The sequence below is a fragment of the Cheilinus undulatus genome, linkage group 15 (genome assembly GCF_018320785.1).
Source record: "Cheilinus undulatus linkage group 15, ASM1832078v1, whole genome shotgun sequence".
In the NCBI taxonomy this organism is placed as follows: domain Eukaryota; kingdom Metazoa; phylum Chordata; class Actinopteri; order Labriformes; family Labridae; genus Cheilinus; species Cheilinus undulatus.
The window spans coordinates 34330186-34348693 of NC_054879.1; the positions used below are offsets into that span (position 1 = coordinate 34330186).

Consider the following 18508-nt stretch of genomic DNA (forward strand, 5'->3'; position numbering starts at 1 on the left):
ATGAAAGGGAAGGAAGTAAAGTTAGTATATTAAGCTCTAAATGGACCTCCATTTCATCATAAAATTCCTGCTCTCATTGAGTAATGATCCCTGCACTTCACAAAAAGGTAATTCTTCACAAGGTTTAACCGATTTCCTTTGCATAGAGGTGATCAGTATCTCATATTACTCAGTCTTGCAGACCTCCTAGCATCTAGCGTCATCTGTCCAGATGAAGGGAAACACAACGGTCATGAGGAATTTTACTCTGAGCTAAGAGACTAGTCACTTTAACAATCCTGTCACCCTTGTTTTGTCTTAAATATGCTTTTGATGGTAATGGTAATGCACTAATTACCAATTAAACCTTGTGCGGTAAGCGACCAAGGAATGATTTGCCATTCATGAACAAGTCTGTATAATGGGTCTATGATGTGAAACACAGTTGCTCCCGACATTTTTGTTTTTATTTGATACCAACTTAAAAAACTGAGCAGATTCCAAATGAAGAGCTGTTTAGTAGCCAAACAACCAGCTCTTATTATTGAGCTGATCCATATCTAAAACAAGATGGATTTCCCATCAGGGTTTAATGGTCTAAACTGAGGCAAACTGTACTTTTTTTTTTTTTTTTTTTGCATGAATGTTTCACTACTGTTGGGATCAAAAACAACTGAGTATTGTGTTTATATATAGTCTAGTTTTATGGTTTATTATTGGCATTCTGAACAGTTGTCACAGTTGTTATAAACAGCACAAAACTTTGGTGTTTTGATAGTGCTTCTCTATGTGACTGTACTTCCTGCCCCCCATCTGGAGTTCTCTCTGTGATTTGGTGTCATCTGCAAAGAATCGATAGAAACTGCCACTATAGCTACATCCAAGCAAATCGCTACACTGGCAGCAGCCATAACTACCGGCTTGCTATACAACTGAGCCCAGCCCGTAACTACCACCTCATTCTCCTGAAAGACTGCTGATTGGTCTGGTCTGTTCTTAGACCTAGCTCAGTTGTTTCAGATTGGAGCTTTGCAAGATGGATCTGCCTGATGACAGGCATGGAATCTGGCCAGTCCATCTGCTTTGCAGGGTTACTGTACAGACACTGGGTCAACGATGTCGTGGCTCACTCAAAACTTGAAAAAATGAGCTGTAATACACAAGGATCAGCTAATGAATCCAACAAAAAACGGCAGCCACTCTTGGACTACTATGGTTATATATATACTTTAAGAAATGTAACGATGCCTGCTGACACCTCTTATGGTTTGTAGCGTTATACCGCTACTCCAGGTTATACTATGTATTTATTGATTTAGTGTTATTTTTTTTATTTTAGTTTTTTTTTCTTCATCATTCTATTCTTAATATATATATATATATATATTTATATGTATGCTAGTCTTTAGAAGGGATGTTATAATTTAACATGTTGTGAGACATTCATTCATGCTTCCTCGGTGTTGAAAAGAAACAGTAAAAACAATTGAATGATACTAAAGACTTACACACTTCTGCGTGTGCACAGACAGGCTGGGATCTGTGTGTTTATACACGTCCACATGTGTCCGACTTCCTCCCTCCGCTCTGTGCGTGTGTTTCCTGCGTCTCTAAGGAGGTTGTGTGGGGACTCCTGATTTATTTCACCTTTAATGGGAAGTGAAATGAATGTGAGCAGCAGCTGCTCTGGCCCTGGAGATACAGCAGTCAGCTAACCCAGAAAATAGGCAACGTAGCTCTGAAACAGGTCCTTACTCCAGGACACGCCACTCTACGCTCCACTAGCCGCTCTGCTGGCTTTATTTTAAGCTGCATTTAGAAATTTAGCCGAAACCCCGTGCCGGAGTGACTCACAGCAGGTAGGCTCTCATTATAGGTCGGCCAACCCAACTTGTGGTTTCTTTCCTGTCATAACTTTTTAAAAAGGTATGTGGAAGTAAGTGGAGACAGATTACTGGCAAATAAACCTTGCAACCCCCGTGCTGCAAAAGAGGATAAAAGAGGATTATAACCAGATTTGTGGATGAATCTCCATAATCATCGTCTGTGCTGTTCACCTGCAGTTCTCACTGGGGATTTAAAGGAAGTGAGGAGGAAAAAAAACAGATCTTGATGATTTGCTTGCTCGGTTTGATAAAGCGATTCTTACCTGTAATTTCAAGCTGCTGTGTTTGGTCCGGGCAACACACCAAAAATTAAAAAAAACTGCAAAACTGAACACATCCAAGTCATGTCAGTTTATTTGGTCAATTAATAAATTCAGACATTTCTAGCTATTCCCTAGAGCGTCTGAAAGAACGATAACAATACATCTGTCAGTAGCTCTTGTTGGCTATGAAGTCAAGTTGGCGTCGTTCCACCTCACTGTTTTAATGATGCAATCAACTATGAGCACCCAGTAGTCTAATACTGAGAGAAAATGAGTCAAATGTGGGAAAAATTACAATTAGACACACAGGTGTAGAGAGCTGATGAAGGAAAATGTTGGCACCATTTGTTTCAATAAAAATGACATTAAAGGGGAAAATCCAACATGATGTCTTAAAATACTTGTAATAATAAAACATGTTTTTTTTCCCAGACTCCTGACATACAACCATGTGAATATTAAAGACAGGTATGACAGAAATTCATTCTCATTTATACAGTTACCCCAAACAAAAGATAACTATGGATTAAATTATGTTTTATCTCTTAAAAAGTGGTTTTCTTTAAATTAGGATAGCAATTCTCATAAAGATCATTTTGTTAGTTGTAATAAGGAATGCCATATACCAGAATTTTAAACTTCTTTTTTTTCTGGAAAAAGTCAAACAATATTGATACTTTTTTAGGGGGAACTTCAACTAAGGCCACTTGGCCCTGTGCTGAAGCACACCGTTACCCTGTCTGGCTTGCAGCACCCATATATCCCCAAATGAGCCCGGGCACAGACACGTCAACCTGTCATAGTCTGTTACACAATTTATGCATGGTCTCATAGTCCTCGTGATGGAGTGATACACACAACAGTTAGTTTACTCCCTTTGAGAGTTACTCTTTTTAGTCAGATATGGCTGGTAGTACAGCCCCACTGAAAGTCGTACCAACATTTCTGTTAGGCATAGCCATTTTTAAAACTGCTTTTCACCCTCAGTGTATTAAATTCATCCATGAAATAGCTAGGGCTGACAGCTTCCGTTTTAATGGTTGATTGTTTAGTTGAAAAGCTTTTGTCTGACTAAGATCACCCTATTCAGCTTTCATGTGGTCCAGTTCTGATAAAACTTCATTATACTATAGCTACATATGAGCTAAACACGACATCAGCAGCAGCCATTTCTCTCATCTTGCAGTACAACTAAACCTTGCCCGCTGCTACCTACTCTTTGTCCTGAAATGATGCTGATTGGTCAGGGCTTTTTCAGACCTGGCACAGTCATTTAGACTGGAGCTTGCAAGTTGGCCATTCCACCTGCTTTGTAAGGTTACTTTTTGACATGCCAGGGCTGAGAAAGTGCATCATGCTAAAGAGCATGAGCACCTTATTTTGGGATGTTTCTTGTTTTGGATGAGAAAAAGGCAAACTTTTGACTTAATCATGATTTTCCTGCACACCTATGCCATTAAATAGTTGCAGTTTCTTAAGGCATAGGGACATTTCTATACTATCATCCATTTAAATAATGGTGATTATATCATTTAAAATGTGCTATAGTATAGTAAAGTATGAAAGCAGGATAAGAATTTGTCATCAGAAAATACCATTCACACATGTACAGGACAAAATCAGAGAATTACTGCTTTTTCCAAAGGGGGGCGCCAAAATCAACACAACCTGTTTTACACAGGAGGGCCATTTTCAAATTGGCCTACTGCCTACCCCTGCCAAACGCAGTATGCAGTATGTATTGCACACTGCGTACTGCGTTCGACAGTAGTATGCAGTATGACAGCCAGTCGGACATTATTGTGTAGTATGCTTGGCACGGTTTAGCTGGTTTCCGGTATACAGACGTACGTCATACCCTGGTCAATTGCAAACGACTCTACAGTGTTTTCCATCCATTAACGTACAAAAAAAATCTGGGAAGTGTTTTTATTTGATTTTTCGGGATTTTCATAGCCGTTGTTTTTAGCTTAGCATGTGTAGTGCAGTGAAAGGGCACACTTGACAGCACCTTTCCGGCCATTACGAACTGTAATGGCAAAACAAAAACAACTGTGACCTTATTACAACTTATTTCGCTATAGTACATGTTAAAAAGGTAAAGATAAAAAGTGATGGCACTTCCATTTGTAATCGTCAGCCAGTCCGGTGAAAGTTTCGCTGCTCTCTGCCATTATGAACTTTGACCTGCCGCTTTGCATTGTGGGTTACAGTAGGCGAAGCGGACTGGTCTGATGCATACTGTTAAATTTTCCTGAATCAGTACGTCATCCAGGTATTTTTAGCATACTGCAACTTTGGCATTTGTTCGCATACTACATTTTGGGCAAATCAGTGTTCACTGCTAGTATAGTAGGTGAATTCGAAAATGGCCGAGCTTTGAGTAACTACAGCCTTATTAGTTGCCAGGAAACACTGAAAAACAAATATACACCACTTTCCACATTATTAAGCAAATGACATTTTTCTCTTATTTTCCGAAATATTAATGCAGTCATTATTTTTCAAGTCATCAGCCATTAGCATAATTCAAATGTTTTTGAACAAACTTCATAATGATAACCATTATTCAAAGAAAAAAATCTCAAAATGCACTTACCCACATTATTAAGCAGGCCACAAGTTTCAAGCAAAATAGGAAAGAAAAAGGATTTCTCTGCTGCCAGAAGTGTCAAATAGTGTAATGCCCTAGACAATAAATGAAAACATTGGATATTTCACGAAAAATTAATCGTGATTAACGTACTGTGAAGAAATTTGTGGCTGATTCAGAGCACATATGGATTCCTGCAGATGAAGGCATAATGAGGAAGGTTTCTGCCAGACAAATTCATCAGATTAGGAGAGCAGATGCTAAAATGCCATTACAAAGCAGCAAACAGGTATTTGAAGCTACTGGTGCCTCTGGAGTCCCACCAACCTCAAGGTGTAGGATCCTTCAGAGGCTTGCAGTCATGCATAAACCTACTATTCGGCTGCCCGATCCAATGCTCATAAGCAGAAACAGTTGCAGTGGGCCCAGAAATACATGAAGACTCATTTTCAAACAGTCTTGTTTACTGATGAGTGCTGTACAACCCTGGATGGTCCAGATGGAGGAGTGGTGGATGGTTGGTGGACGGCCACCATGTCCCAATAAGGCTGTGACGTCAAGAAGGAGGTGGCGGAGTCATATTTTGGGCCGGATTCATGAAGAGAGAGCTGGTAGGCCCCTTTAGGGTCCCCGAAGGTGTGAAAATGACCTCGGCAAAGCATATAGAGTTTCTGACTGACCACTTTCTTCCATGGTAAAAAAAAAAAGAGCAGTGCCTTCTGTAGCAAAATTTTCTTCATGCATGACAATGCACCATCTCATGCTGCAAAGAATACCTCTGTGTCATTGGCTGCTATGGGTATAAAAGGAGAGAAACTCATGGTGAAACTCATCCTCCCCTGACCTCAACCCTATTGAGAACCTTTGGAGCATCCTCAAGCTAAAGATCTATGAGGGTGGGAGGCAGTTCACATCAAAACAGCAGCTCTGGGAGGATGTTCTGACATCCTGCAAAGAAATTCATGCAGAAACTCTCCAAAAACTCACAAGTTCAATGGATGCAGGAATTGAGAAGGTGATATCAAAGAAGGGGTCCTATGTTAACATGTAACTTTGCCTGTTAAGATGTTTTTGATTGAAATAGCTTTTGATTTCAGTAAATATGACCTCCTAATGCTGTAAATTCAAAAAATGACCATTTTCAGTTCTTTACAACAAAAAAAGTTTTAAAACTCTGTCATGCTTAATAGTGTGGAACAGTGAATTTTGGGTTTATATTTTTTTAAAAGATAACGGTTATCATGAAGTTTGTTCAAAAACATTTGAATTATGCTCTAATGGCTGATGACTTGAAAAAATACTCTGTCATTTGCATTAATATTTCGGAAAGAAAGAGAAAAATGCCATTTGCTTAATAATGTGGAAAGCGGTGTATTATGTATGCTGCTGAGTAAATTCAGTCTTGTCATGATGAACAAAAACACTGTTGTTAATTTAAAGACAACTTGACAGCATCCTGGTGCCTTGAATGCTGTCACATTAAAATAATTACTAACAAACAGCTGAAAACAGTTTCAAATAAACACACTCTGCACCTCTTGCTCAAATACATGAACTCTTACTGTGCATTTGTCTTTATTACTGAGACTTAAGTCATTATTAGAATTACATTTATGTGAACATTTCAGAAGTTTATGACTAAAAGTGACACGGAGAACTGGGCTCCCTGCTGTGATCAGACAATGCGCTGTGCTAGGTCGGTATTTTTAGACATATTAGTCATTTTTTGTGTTAACACGGGTCTGCTGCCAGTGTTTGAGAGCAGCTGCTGTCTTTTTCAACTTTTTCTCTCCGTGGTTTTCAGGAATAGACAATGTAATATGTAATATGTAATATTGTAATAACACCGTAACAACACATCAATTTTTAATTTATGCTTTCTCTAAGCAGGAGCAAGATGTGTTAAAGAAAAAAAATCCCCTTTTCTTCCCTTTTTTTCAACCAAAATGGGCAGCTGAGAAAGTTCATGCACATTCATACAGAATATGTAGCAATTTGTAACTAAAGCCAAAGCATTGTATAGACTCACTAGATAAGGAGACTGAAAAGGAGACAACGGCTTTACTGACTTTAGGGACTGTCCTCACTATAAATCCTGGGTGTTAACTTATTTAAGGGCAGAGCAGAGAGTTAAGTCTTATGATTAACAAAGCAGACCATCCCACCCAGGCATACAAAGGGCAATCATGAGTAAAGACATGTTTTTTCTATGAGTCAAGGAGTGTCAACACACATATTCCCTCAACAATTTGCTTCTGTAGATTTAAGACAACAGATAATTTGTTGTTGGTGCTTTGTGTGAGCATGGCCTCCTTGGCTTGTTTTTTCAACAAGCTGGGTGCATGGAGGCTGTGTTACAGCTGAGAAATTACTTTGTTTTTTAGTTTAGTGTGCCTGTGAACAAGAGTTTTCAGACTGCCAGCATCAGCACCGTGCTGAGTACCTAGAGAATAGAAGACTTGCTTATTTTTTCTGCAAGCCACACAGGTCTCTCTGCCAAAATAGACAGGAAAATTATATTTACCTACCCTTTTTTAGCAGATATGCATGGGAGGGAGGGCAAGGTTAAGCCAAGGTCAAGCTCGACGGCAGGCTTTTGTCCAGGCCTTTTCACCTCTTGTAATTCACCTGGAGTCTGCTATAATAGGGGCAACCCTATTTGCTTGGATTGTGCACTAGGCAGCACTTACTTGTAGGGCTGGGAAATTGATCGAAAATTAGATTAAATTGCAATATGGCCTGGTGCAATTTACAAATCGTAGCTTTCTTTGACCTGAAATTTGTTTCAAAATACCAATTTTAAAACTTTTTGCTATAAATTACCTATCATGCAGTCATCCAACTGGCAGTTTATTTAGAATAGTCAACAAAAATCCTACTTTTTTGTACGTTTTTCTTACCAAATATGAGAATAACATAAAGATTATGACTCCCTTTAATACAACAATTCCTGTCCAATTTGCAATGCAAGTCAATATCATCACAATTAGATATTTTTCAAAAAATTTCAGCCCTGGTTTTATCTAATATCATGTTATTTGTAATATAGAATGCCTTATTGCTTGTGTTTGTTGCAAAAAAAATTAAGATCAGGAGCTTAAGAAAAAATTGCATATCATATCGCAATTGCAATATTGTTGAAAAAAAATCGCAATTCGATTATTTTCCCATATCGTTCAGCCCTACTTACTTGCCACATCCACCCCTTACTCCAACCTAAAAATGTAGACTTTTTAATTTTCTCCACAGATTATTTTCTCTTGCCTCTGGTTATACGCAAGGATATCCGGAGCAACATTTCAGTGCGACACGACTGCTCAGCCGGGATGCAAAACACGGCTGTCTGCTTTATGAGGGCTGGGTGAAAACATGAGAAAAACATACAAATATCCACTTAAATTTGGGACTATTTGAACTGGACTAAGATCTATACTTTTTCGGGTTTCCTGACACTTAAATTGACCTGATTTCACATACACAAAAGAAGGGTCTGAAGGCTCACATCTGCATGGTTCATCAGTGATGGATAAACTGAATGAATGTCTACAAGGCTTTAGATAAATTGTTTCTCCTTATTTCATTTACTTCTTTTTACTTCAGGTAAAGTAAGATTTCTGTCACACTGACATTTTGACATGAATTTAAAAATTAGTCCCAGTTTTAGTCAGAGTGACACTTTAAATCAACTAGTTATTGTCATACTGATTGTTGTATAGGGATTAAAATGGAGGGGAGTTTAAAACACAATCATAGTGCAGCAGCCAAAGACGTTAACAAAATGAGCATCATTTAAACTCTCTAGAAACATATCAAAGAGATCAGTGACCATGTTGTCTTGTGTAATTGCTTGCAGCCACAACACAATGATGGTTCTTCTCCACAAATGGTTGGTTTTGTATCTCCTTACCCTGAGGGGCGCAAACATCTAGAGGGCGACTCCCCCAACCCTAAGGTCAACCACCGCGGCCACTTAGTTCACATACCAATCCGAACAGAGGGACACCGCACACGCAGAAAACGCTGTGAGCCGTACTCGGTTTGATTCTCCTGCTAATAGATCAATAAAAGACATTAGCGGTGGGCTAACCCAACGAGCAGCGCTAATACAGGGTTAATCCAGGGTTAATGGCTGAGCAGCATCATTCTCAGGGGCAGCCATTAGTTTGCAGCCACGCCATACAATATCAGGACCCCCCCCCCAACCCCCACTAGTCATGCCCCAGGCTCCTGGAGAGATAGTCGCAGGGAGGGGAATTGAAAAGAAAAGAATCAAGGACCACCCCTGTGAGTCGAGATGAAAATGAGATATCCAGACGGATGAGTGCAAAGAAACGGGGGCGATATCAGACGAGAGGGGAGGCAGTTTATATGAAACGTGCATGGAGTGAAAAAGAAGGAGATAGGGCGGTGAAGAGATGAAGAAGCAGGAAACTGAGAGGAGAAAAAGGGGAGAGAAGGAGAGAGGAAGGGAGTCGAGCGCTACACTTCTCCCTGTCCTTGTAAAGTGCTGCGTGCTGTCGAAGCGGCAGCCAAGAATGTGTCAGCCCAGCCGTCTCACGCTGCCTAATGGGCTCTTAAACGCTGATATAAAGCTCACTCGCTCTCCCTCTCCCTCCCCCTTTTTCCTCTCCCTCTCTTTTTCTGCCTGTGCCGCTCGCTCTCATTACCTCTCGCTCTCATCCCGTCTCTCACTCTGTCACTCACTTGTCCTCTCCTTCTCTTTCTCCTCCTTTCTGCTTCTCTGTCCATCAACCTCTCACACTCTCTGTCTTTACCTTTTTCTCCTGCTCCTGTCTTTCTGCTCCCTGCGACTTCTCCTTCAATTACTTCATCCTCGCCCCGAAGCACTCCTGCAGGTTGTCTCTTTATTTACAACTTTTTTTATGGATGAACTCAACACCTCTGTCTGTTTCTCTCTCTCCTCCTTTCACAGGCTCCACAATGCCTTCTACCCGAAGGATCCCTCCTTCACTCTCACCCTGTTGCACGTCCTTTCAGCACCACTCCACGGCTTGGCTAATGCCTTTGTCTTTGGTCTGGATAGAGAATGGTGGAGCCTACTGAGCCCTACTGGCATGCAGGTACAGCAGCTGCACACACATACTTCTATTTTCCCCTATTAGACATGAAAATCATGACATAAATGTGCTTGCAATTTAGAGGTTTGGTCATGTTTTTGTGCACAGCAGTGACATTTTTTGGTGACATTTCCATAACAGTTTCATTTGTATCTTGGAGATATTTGTTTATAGCAACACCAAAACAGAAAACCAAACTGATTAATTGGAGAACTGCTGCTCCAAGTTTAATAACTGCTCACCATGCTTGAATTTGCTTACACAGGGCTCAACCTTTGCCACATTAAAAAAAGACTTGCAAAGCTCAGATCCAAACTCTGCTGTGATTATCAGAGATGAATTGAAATTCTACTACTGCCTTATGTTTTCAAGAACTTTTGCCTCCTAACCCTTACCTTTTCTATGCATCTGTTTTCTTGTAAGTTTGTAGCATATTTTTATGCTTGAGCCACAACAAAGCTCCAAACCTGCCTTCAAACATAGTAGCTAGGGGTCAGGTGTGACATATATTTCATCGAGTTAGTTAGAAATGAGTACCGAAATCTGGTACCAACATAGTACTGGTACCAGCACATCTAATACCTACCGTACCAAATTACAAGACAGACTTTGATCCTTCATTTCTGCGCCCCATTGCCATCCTGGCCACTCCAAATGAAAAGCATGAAATACGTTATGTGAAGTCACTCCTGTATCCTTATATTTTCATCTTATTTCTGAATTGTGTACAATACTGAGGCTACTTTAAAACACTTTTTTTCTCTTGAAAGTATCCATTTAGGCACCGTTCAGGCATTGGCACTTTTTTAAAACTATTGATTTAGCACCGATATTGGATAAAACCCAAACGATACCCAACCCTAGAGTTGGTGCATTTCCAGCATCAGAGTCCCGGAAGCTACTTCCTTAGCCTGTACTGTTGCACTGCTGAGTGTAAACATCAGTATGCTAACATGCCAACTATTGAAGGCTATCATGCCAATTTTTAGCAGGTATATACTTGTCAAATGTATCCGCTTAGTTCAGTGTGCTTAACTTGACATGCCAGATTGACTTGCATTGATATATCCATTGCATAGGATATATTTCACATTAATCTTGGATATCTCCCATACAAAGCGTTTGCCAAGGGCAGGACTTTGCAAAAAAATCCTCAGTACGAATTTGATAAACATTCTGTCTGTCACATTGATGACAGTCCGATCAGAGCAACAAGACAAAATAAGACAGTCAGTCATGCTCAGCTACAGTTGTAAGCTGAGCTCGACAGACGGGCTCTACAGTAGTTTATAAACAGTGGAGTTTCTTTGTGGATAAAACTCTTGTCGAGGCCAGTTGGGAGAAGCGAAAAAACACCTCTTCCACGAAAAGCTTTCAGTGTTGATCTTTGGTCTTGTTTTTGTAAAAAAAAATAGGGCCCAGTTCTGATTAAACTGCCACCATACTTTAGCTAAATCCAAACTAATCGCTACAACAGCAGCTATTTTATGTATATATACATATATATATATATATATTTATATCGGATTACAGTTCAACTAAACTTCTCCCGTAACTACAGTAAACCCAGTAAAACAGATCAGGAGAAGAGAGAAAACAGCTTTCAGTGCTGTTCTTTGCTTCTTTTTTTTTTTTTTAATGTCATGTTGTGTAGCTACAGCTACATCTGACCTAAGTGCTACACCAGTGACAGCCAATGCAATCCTCTCCCAGTACAACTAAACCACACCCAAAACTCTGTTTTCTGACCTTTTGCACTATGGATTTTCCTGTTGATAGACATTCAGTATTGCCAATCCATCTGCTTTGCAAGGTTATGTTAGGTATCGTTTTCTAGTTATGGTCATTTGTGCCTATCTCAGCATTAATATAGTGAGAACTGATGACTTAAAAATTACTACTCCTACTGTGTGAAAGAATAAAGATAATATCAATTCAGACCAAAACCATAGTACCAGACGTTAACATGTTCATTTTTGCTAAAACATTTAAACATTAGTGTTAATGGGGCTTCCTAGGCTTTTGAGACAGTCCAAGTGGAAACTTGAGGAACTGCTGGTTTTTTTACACTTATGCATTGGCTTTATCAACCAGAGGTTGTTTCTTGCATAATTTTAAATTAAGGGGAAATATTTGTAACACTGCATCTACAGTCAAGTGCTATAATCCATCTTGGGGCAGACATGATTATCTTAACCAAATGTATTATTCAATCCAATAGACATCCAGATATTGTTGTCCAAACAAAATAACAGCCTCAAGAGTATGCTGTGTAGACACCAACAGGATCTATTACCACTCAAATTTGTCTTTGAATGTCATTGAAGTTCATGGAAATACATCCAATAGTTGGTAAGATTTATCAATTGGGACCAAAGAGGTGGACCAGCAACTGACCTACATCCACATCCCTAGAACCATGTTGATCTGTTACTTGAAGAGAAAGATGCAGCCAGCAATGACTCAGATCCTTTGTCTTAACAGGGCTTTATTAACCACAGACTAACATCTGTAACCTACAGTTTGCTTTCCTTTGTTCTAGTCAGGGTTGCATTTAGCTGAAGCCTTTTCCAGCATTCTTAAAGTGAAAGTTTTTTCCCTTCTTCTGTTTTCTGGTTCATACAGCCTTGAAATGTTGCAGAACGTTTTGACTATGTTTGGGTCAGAGAGTTTGTCACACCAAAAAGCAAATAAATTATGTAAAGCATGTTTTTGTTGAGCCTGTACATGTCTTTAAAATATATATATTTTTGACCTCGCCCCTATTAGATAAGACTGGAGAGAGGCAGGGAACATTGAAATAGAGTTGGGGATGACATGTACAAAATGGTCACAGGCAGGGAGTTGAACCAGCAACCACGCTGAGGATTTTGCTTCTGAATTTGGGGCGCCTACTCCACTGAGTGACCCAAACAAGCAGCCCCATGTCTGTGCATTTCTATATTTGTGTTGCTTCATCAATCTAATGCTGCAAGTATTAATCATTCTTTTTAAGGCCCTATAAAAACCAATAGATTGGGCAATCTAAGGGAGCAAGTATAGCTTGATTGGTAGAGCAGGTGGCCCGTGTACAGAAGCTGCATTACTCATTGCACTGGTTGAATTTTTCAAAGGTGGACTAACTCCTTGATCAGTGGCTCTCGAGAGGTGTAGCCTCAGGAATTCCTGAACTTTCAACCGGTCAGAACCATTTGATGAAAAATTGTGCAGTTTGGGCTTACACAGTACACTGAAAATGTTAGGCTGTATCAAAATGGCAAGTGCTAGGGTTAGAACTATGTGATTATGAAGTCTAAGAATAGAAGAAAAACAGTATGCTGATTGCTAATTTTGTCACCAATTTATCTCACAGAGGCAAATACTTCCTTCTGTTCACCCTCTGTGCTTGCAGGCTGTAACAAGGACAGTAGTCCCTCTAAATTGCCTAATTGAGCTACACTGTATGGACAAAAGTATGTGATCACACCTGATTTATCTATTGTTTTTGTGATCAAATGTTTTTATTCATTATCAGAATGAGGTCTAGGTCACATATCAACACAAATTAACTGGCACATCCCATCATTCAGGAGTAACAAGTTGGCTGAAAAAGGAACATTAGTTCCACTAATACTGGATAAAACTTGTGATACGGTAGACCAGAAATGCTTTACGTCTGGGCAGTCCCACATAATATGTACATAGGTTCCCACTACATTACAATCACACAAATTACACAAAGGTGAGGGGCTGAGTTGAAATCAAAAGCTCTTTCTTGGTGTTAAATAAAATCTATGTATACACTTGAAATGAATCATTTGATAGTTGTAATTTTGAGGTGAGAGTGCTACATTTTCTCAAACTCTATCCAGTTAATGGGTTCCTGTGATTGCTTGAAGTCCAAATTCCAGACCTTTGTCACACCCATATATGAATGCGTAACTTCTGAAGTTTCTTATACATATTGGAAACAAAACCCACACCTTTAATTTTGGTTGATATAATGAGAGGTTGAGTGGGAAGCACAGCTTTCCATGGGACCCCACTAGTTTGAAACACTGATCTCAGCTGTAAATAAAAGAAAAATTAGGCTGGTGGCAAATTATATTCTTTCCTGAGGTGTTCAAAGGATCTTAGACCATCTTCATTTATTACATGTGAAAGGAACGAATACCATGATTAGACCAAGATGGAAATAACATTGGTCTACGGTCTAGGCAGAGGAGCTGATTATTGAAAATTGGAGTTTGTTTGTGCCATTTTATATCCCATTTCCCCAACTTAACAGCCTGCTGCCATATTTTTATAGAGTGAGATATTATGGGGCCAAATTTCTCCTGGGCTAGCTTGGGAGTAAGACCACTAAACAGAAGTTTGTTTACCTTATATGGAGCTACAATGTTTTATTGACGTCTGGTGTTTCAATCAGGCCACCTGCCACAGGTGTATAAAATCAAGAACCCCCATGCAATCTCCATTTGTAAACATTTGTGATACAAGGGTTGTTTGGAAGAACTCAGCGACTTCAAGCATGGTACTACAATGGATGCCACCTTAGCAATAAGATGGTTCATGAAAATTCATCCCTGCTGGATATTCCACAGACAACTGTAAGTGATATTATTAGAAAGTGGAAGTGTGGGAGTGCAGATGGTCAAGTGGTTTAAGGCGCTACCCATGTACGCGGGCGGCCCCATGTTTCTCCCCACTCTCTTCCCTGTTTCCAAGTCTATCCACTGTCCCTCCTCTATCAAATAAAGGCATGAAAAGGCCCAAAAATGAATTTAAAAAAAAATGAAAGAAAGTGGAAGTGTTTAGGAACAAGAGCAACACTGCCATGAGTAAGAAGACCAGGTAAAATCAAGGTACTTAGTCAACGACTGCTTAGGCACAAGGTGTGTAAAAGTTGCCAACACTTTGCTGATTTCACACCTGAGGAGTTCCAAACCTCCTCTAATGTAAGCACAAAAACTGTGCAATGGGAGTTTCAAGGAATGGGTTTCCATGGCCGAGCAGCTGCATGCAAGCCTTGCATCACCAAGTCCAATGCCAAGCGTCATATGGAGTGGTGTAAAGCACACCGACACTAGAATGTGAAGCAGTGAAATGTGTTCTGTGAAGTTGCAAGTTTGGCGGATGCTGATCACGTTGTGCCAACTGTGAAGTTTGGTGGAGGAGGGAAAATGGTTTGGGGCTTTTTTCAGGTTTTGGGCTAGACCCTTTATCCCCAGTGCACAAAGCAAGGACTATAAAGACATGGTTTGATGAGTTTAGTGTGGTCGAACCTGACTGGCCCTCATATAGCCCTGACCTCACCTCAATCGAGCACTTTAAGAATGAGCTGGAACAGAGATTGCAAGCCAGGCCTTCTCATCAAACATGAGTGCCTGGCCTCATAAATGCAGAATACAGAATGGAGCAATTCCATATCAAAGTACATGTATTTGAATACAATGTCATCATAGTCCCTGTTAGTGTAATGGTCAGGAGGCTGAATACTTTTGTCTATATAGTGTGTAACTGTACATCAACTTTACTTTGCATGTCAATAGGGCTGAGACTGTCCAATCAGTTGGTTGATTACCAACCAATGATAATGATAATGGGCTATGATGTTTGTGAGTTAAAGTTTTGTCACCCAAGTCTTTCTTTGGTTGACCACAGCCCTGCATGTAAATGTACTGAATGTTGATAACCAATACCATTAATGAGTTTAATTGCAAAGCCATTACTTCAACGTTACTAACCCATCTGTGTACAGTGTTTTTTCTAGGATAATTAGCTTGGCTGATTTGTGGAGTTTGACAAGCAGATGAAAATAAGGACAATAGTGTTATAGCTTGGTAACTGATAATATTTGATCAGTAATCCTTTAAACATATTTTGACTGTTTTGTTAGCAAAATATCCAAACTTTTCAAACACATGAGCCCAGTAATTGCCATACTGGAAAGAGCCTTAAAGGCAACAGGCTCCATGTGGGTGATTGAATTTCTTTGGTTTTTGGTCAAGCCCAGACCCAGCGTTCAGAAAGAAGCGATAAATCATCACATGTGCTAATCCAACTGTCTTTCTTTTTATTTTTTTCTCCCAAACTGCTTGTAGTTTTCTTGCTAGTTTGAAACAATCACTTCAGAATTTGTAATTTGACTAATTTGCCTTTCCAAATTGACTGGTACCATCTGTCACAGGTGTTCACACATCCTCTACACAGGAAACAAGTGTTTGTTATGGTACCAAAAATCCCCTTATTTACGGAATAAAATCACCAAACACAGACTTTTTCTTTATCTTTTTCCCACAAATTGAGCTTTTAGGGAAATGTAATGAGAACAAAATTACCAGAGAAATTATGTTTTTACATTTTAACCACAATCTCATTTGGCTGCATTTCAATAAACACCACAATCAATACAGTTCTCCACAGATTTGTCTCAATCTGCAAACATTGACAGAATCCGCGGATATGAGACGGAGCCGATATTGAACCACTCAGACAAAAAAATCTCTGTGGTCTTAGTCCACACAAACACACACATTGTCACCTACTCGGTATCGCCATGCAGGCTGATAACGGGTCACGAGGACAATGTGGATGAGTGGAATGTGTGGTATGACCTTCAACCCAAATGTCAATGTTTCACTGGGGTGAGTTGAGAGAGAGAAAGAGATGGAGGAGTGAAATGGAATCTCAATGTGTTCGTAAATCACGGAGAAAATGCTGTTTATGTGTGTCAGACAGAAAGAAAGAGCGAGAGGGTGAGACAGGAGCTAGAGAGAGGAAGAGAGAGACGAGCGGCGTGCGTGCGTGTTCGTGCTCTATCGTGACTAACAGCCGGTTGTTATTCATCTTGGCATGCGACTCCCGGCAGCTCCCACACATCAGGTGTGAGATTGGCGGGGGAGAGGAGGGGTAAGGGGAGAGAAGGAGGTGGTGAGGGAGGGGGATTGTTACAGCGTCAAAACGTTCCTCCCTCTGCTAAACAAATCTGCGCTTTCGTACCAAACAACCCCCCACACCCCCCACCCGTCCTAACCCAGCTCGCTCATTGACTCTCTCGTCTATCTGTTGGTTTCTCTCGCTGTTTGCCTGCGGTGCGTTTGCATGCATTTAAAGGGGTTGGCTCTGATTTTTTTCCTCTCTAATACATTGCGCTTCTGCCACATGAGCGCTAAGAGAATTGTTGATCCCTCCTCACTAAGGTTGTCAAAATTTCTGATACTTTGATGCTTTGCGATTCCACGTGCTTTAAAACAATTCATTGCCTGAAATTGAAAAGTAGGACTGAAAAGTGCCAAAGCTTCAAAAAAGCCATGTATCTTTTATTGCATTTTTAACCAAAAGCTGCAATTTTTACCTGAGGAAAAGAGAGAAAGCACTGTCAAAAATACACAAATGCAGAACATTGCCTATGTATTTGTTCAATGAAGACAAAGTGCAGTAGTTAACTGGCATTTTTTGGTGATTACAAATAAGATATTACTCAACTGCATGCCAAGAACTTGTATTTTTGTTAGTGTGGTATTGAAACAGGTAACATTATCCTGAGCGGTCCGGCTCAGTTCAGTGCGGAACGGCACACATTTTTTTGCGTTTCCATAAAGCAAAAGTTGGAAAGGGTCCCAAAAAAATGACCACTTTTCGTCACCCTTCCGTAGGGATGCCAGTCTTACCTAACCGTACCAAAAAGGTGGAGCTACACACACAACAGGGGCTGCACTGATGTCACGTCAGCGCCCGACTCAGCTGCTCACCTCCAGGCTTCAAAACACAGAAGTCTGCGCTGTGAGGAGCAGGCGAAAACGGGAGAAAAACTGACTAATATCTGCCTACATGGGGAATATTTGGACTGGACGGAGATCCAAGCTGTTTCCTAGTCTATGGATATTAGTATCTGGCCACAAATCAAGTTTCCTGATGTTTGGAGGACCTGGACCTGATTTTAAGAACACAAAGCAGACCCCAAAGGCTCACATCAGCCTGATCCATCCATGATGGAAACAAAATTAATGCTCAAGTTTTGTGAATACGAAGCCTTAGAACAGTTGATTTTCTTCTGTAACTAGTTATTAATCTACTTCTTACGTTAGGTAACCTGTTAAAACATCGCTCTGTGGTTGTTAAACATGTTTGTAAAACCTCAGGCTGCAGACCGTTTTAAAACGAGATCAACGAACCCCAGATTTCTGACTTAATCTAGCTTGATTTTAACACCGGCTGAACGTTTCCTTTATTTTTAATGCGGCGAATTCTCACAGTACAGCTCTAAACTTTCATATTTTGTCGTATAAACTGTTCTAGACAAGTCAAACCATCTCGTACACGTATTCCATCAGCTGAGGAGCTGTACTGACAGCTGTTAACATCATTAAAATGTAGTTATTTTTTTAAAAAGCACTTTCAGCTGAAATCAAGCTGTTTACCGCTTATTCCCTACTAGTTTCTGTCTCTCATCCTTTCTATAACTCTGTGGCTGGACCAGCAGACTCACGCTGCATGTGACTTCACATTCATGGCCTTTACAGCCCACCCACAAAGTGAGAGCATGGGTGTCTGTGGAAACACAAACTATTTGGGGGTTTAGAGTACCAAACCATACCAAACCGAACTGAATCAAACCGGACCCCCTGATGGAAACACGGCTTAAGAGTCATGTATACCTTGTATTAACCTTGCATTGACATGCATTTGGGTCATTGGGATACCAAGTTGACTGCTTTTAACATAAAT

General features: G+C 40.2%; 1 protein-coding gene across 3 annotated transcripts in view; it reads left to right on the forward strand.

The window, feature by feature from the left end:
• The window catches only part of si:dkey-100n23.5 (cyclic AMP receptor-like protein A), a 120360-nt gene that overhangs the window by 86699 nt on the left and 15153 nt on the right, over positions 1-18508 (forward strand). For 2 of the 3 annotated variants that reach the window (XM_041807723.1, XM_041807724.1), the window contains one exon: positions 9655-9802. The exons of the other annotated variant lie outside the window; for it this stretch is intronic. In XM_041807723.1, the coding sequence (XP_041663657.1) occupies positions 9655-9802 (148 nt within the window). The remainder of the gene's footprint in view (positions 1-9654; positions 9803-18508) is intronic. 3 annotated transcript variants of the gene reach the window in all.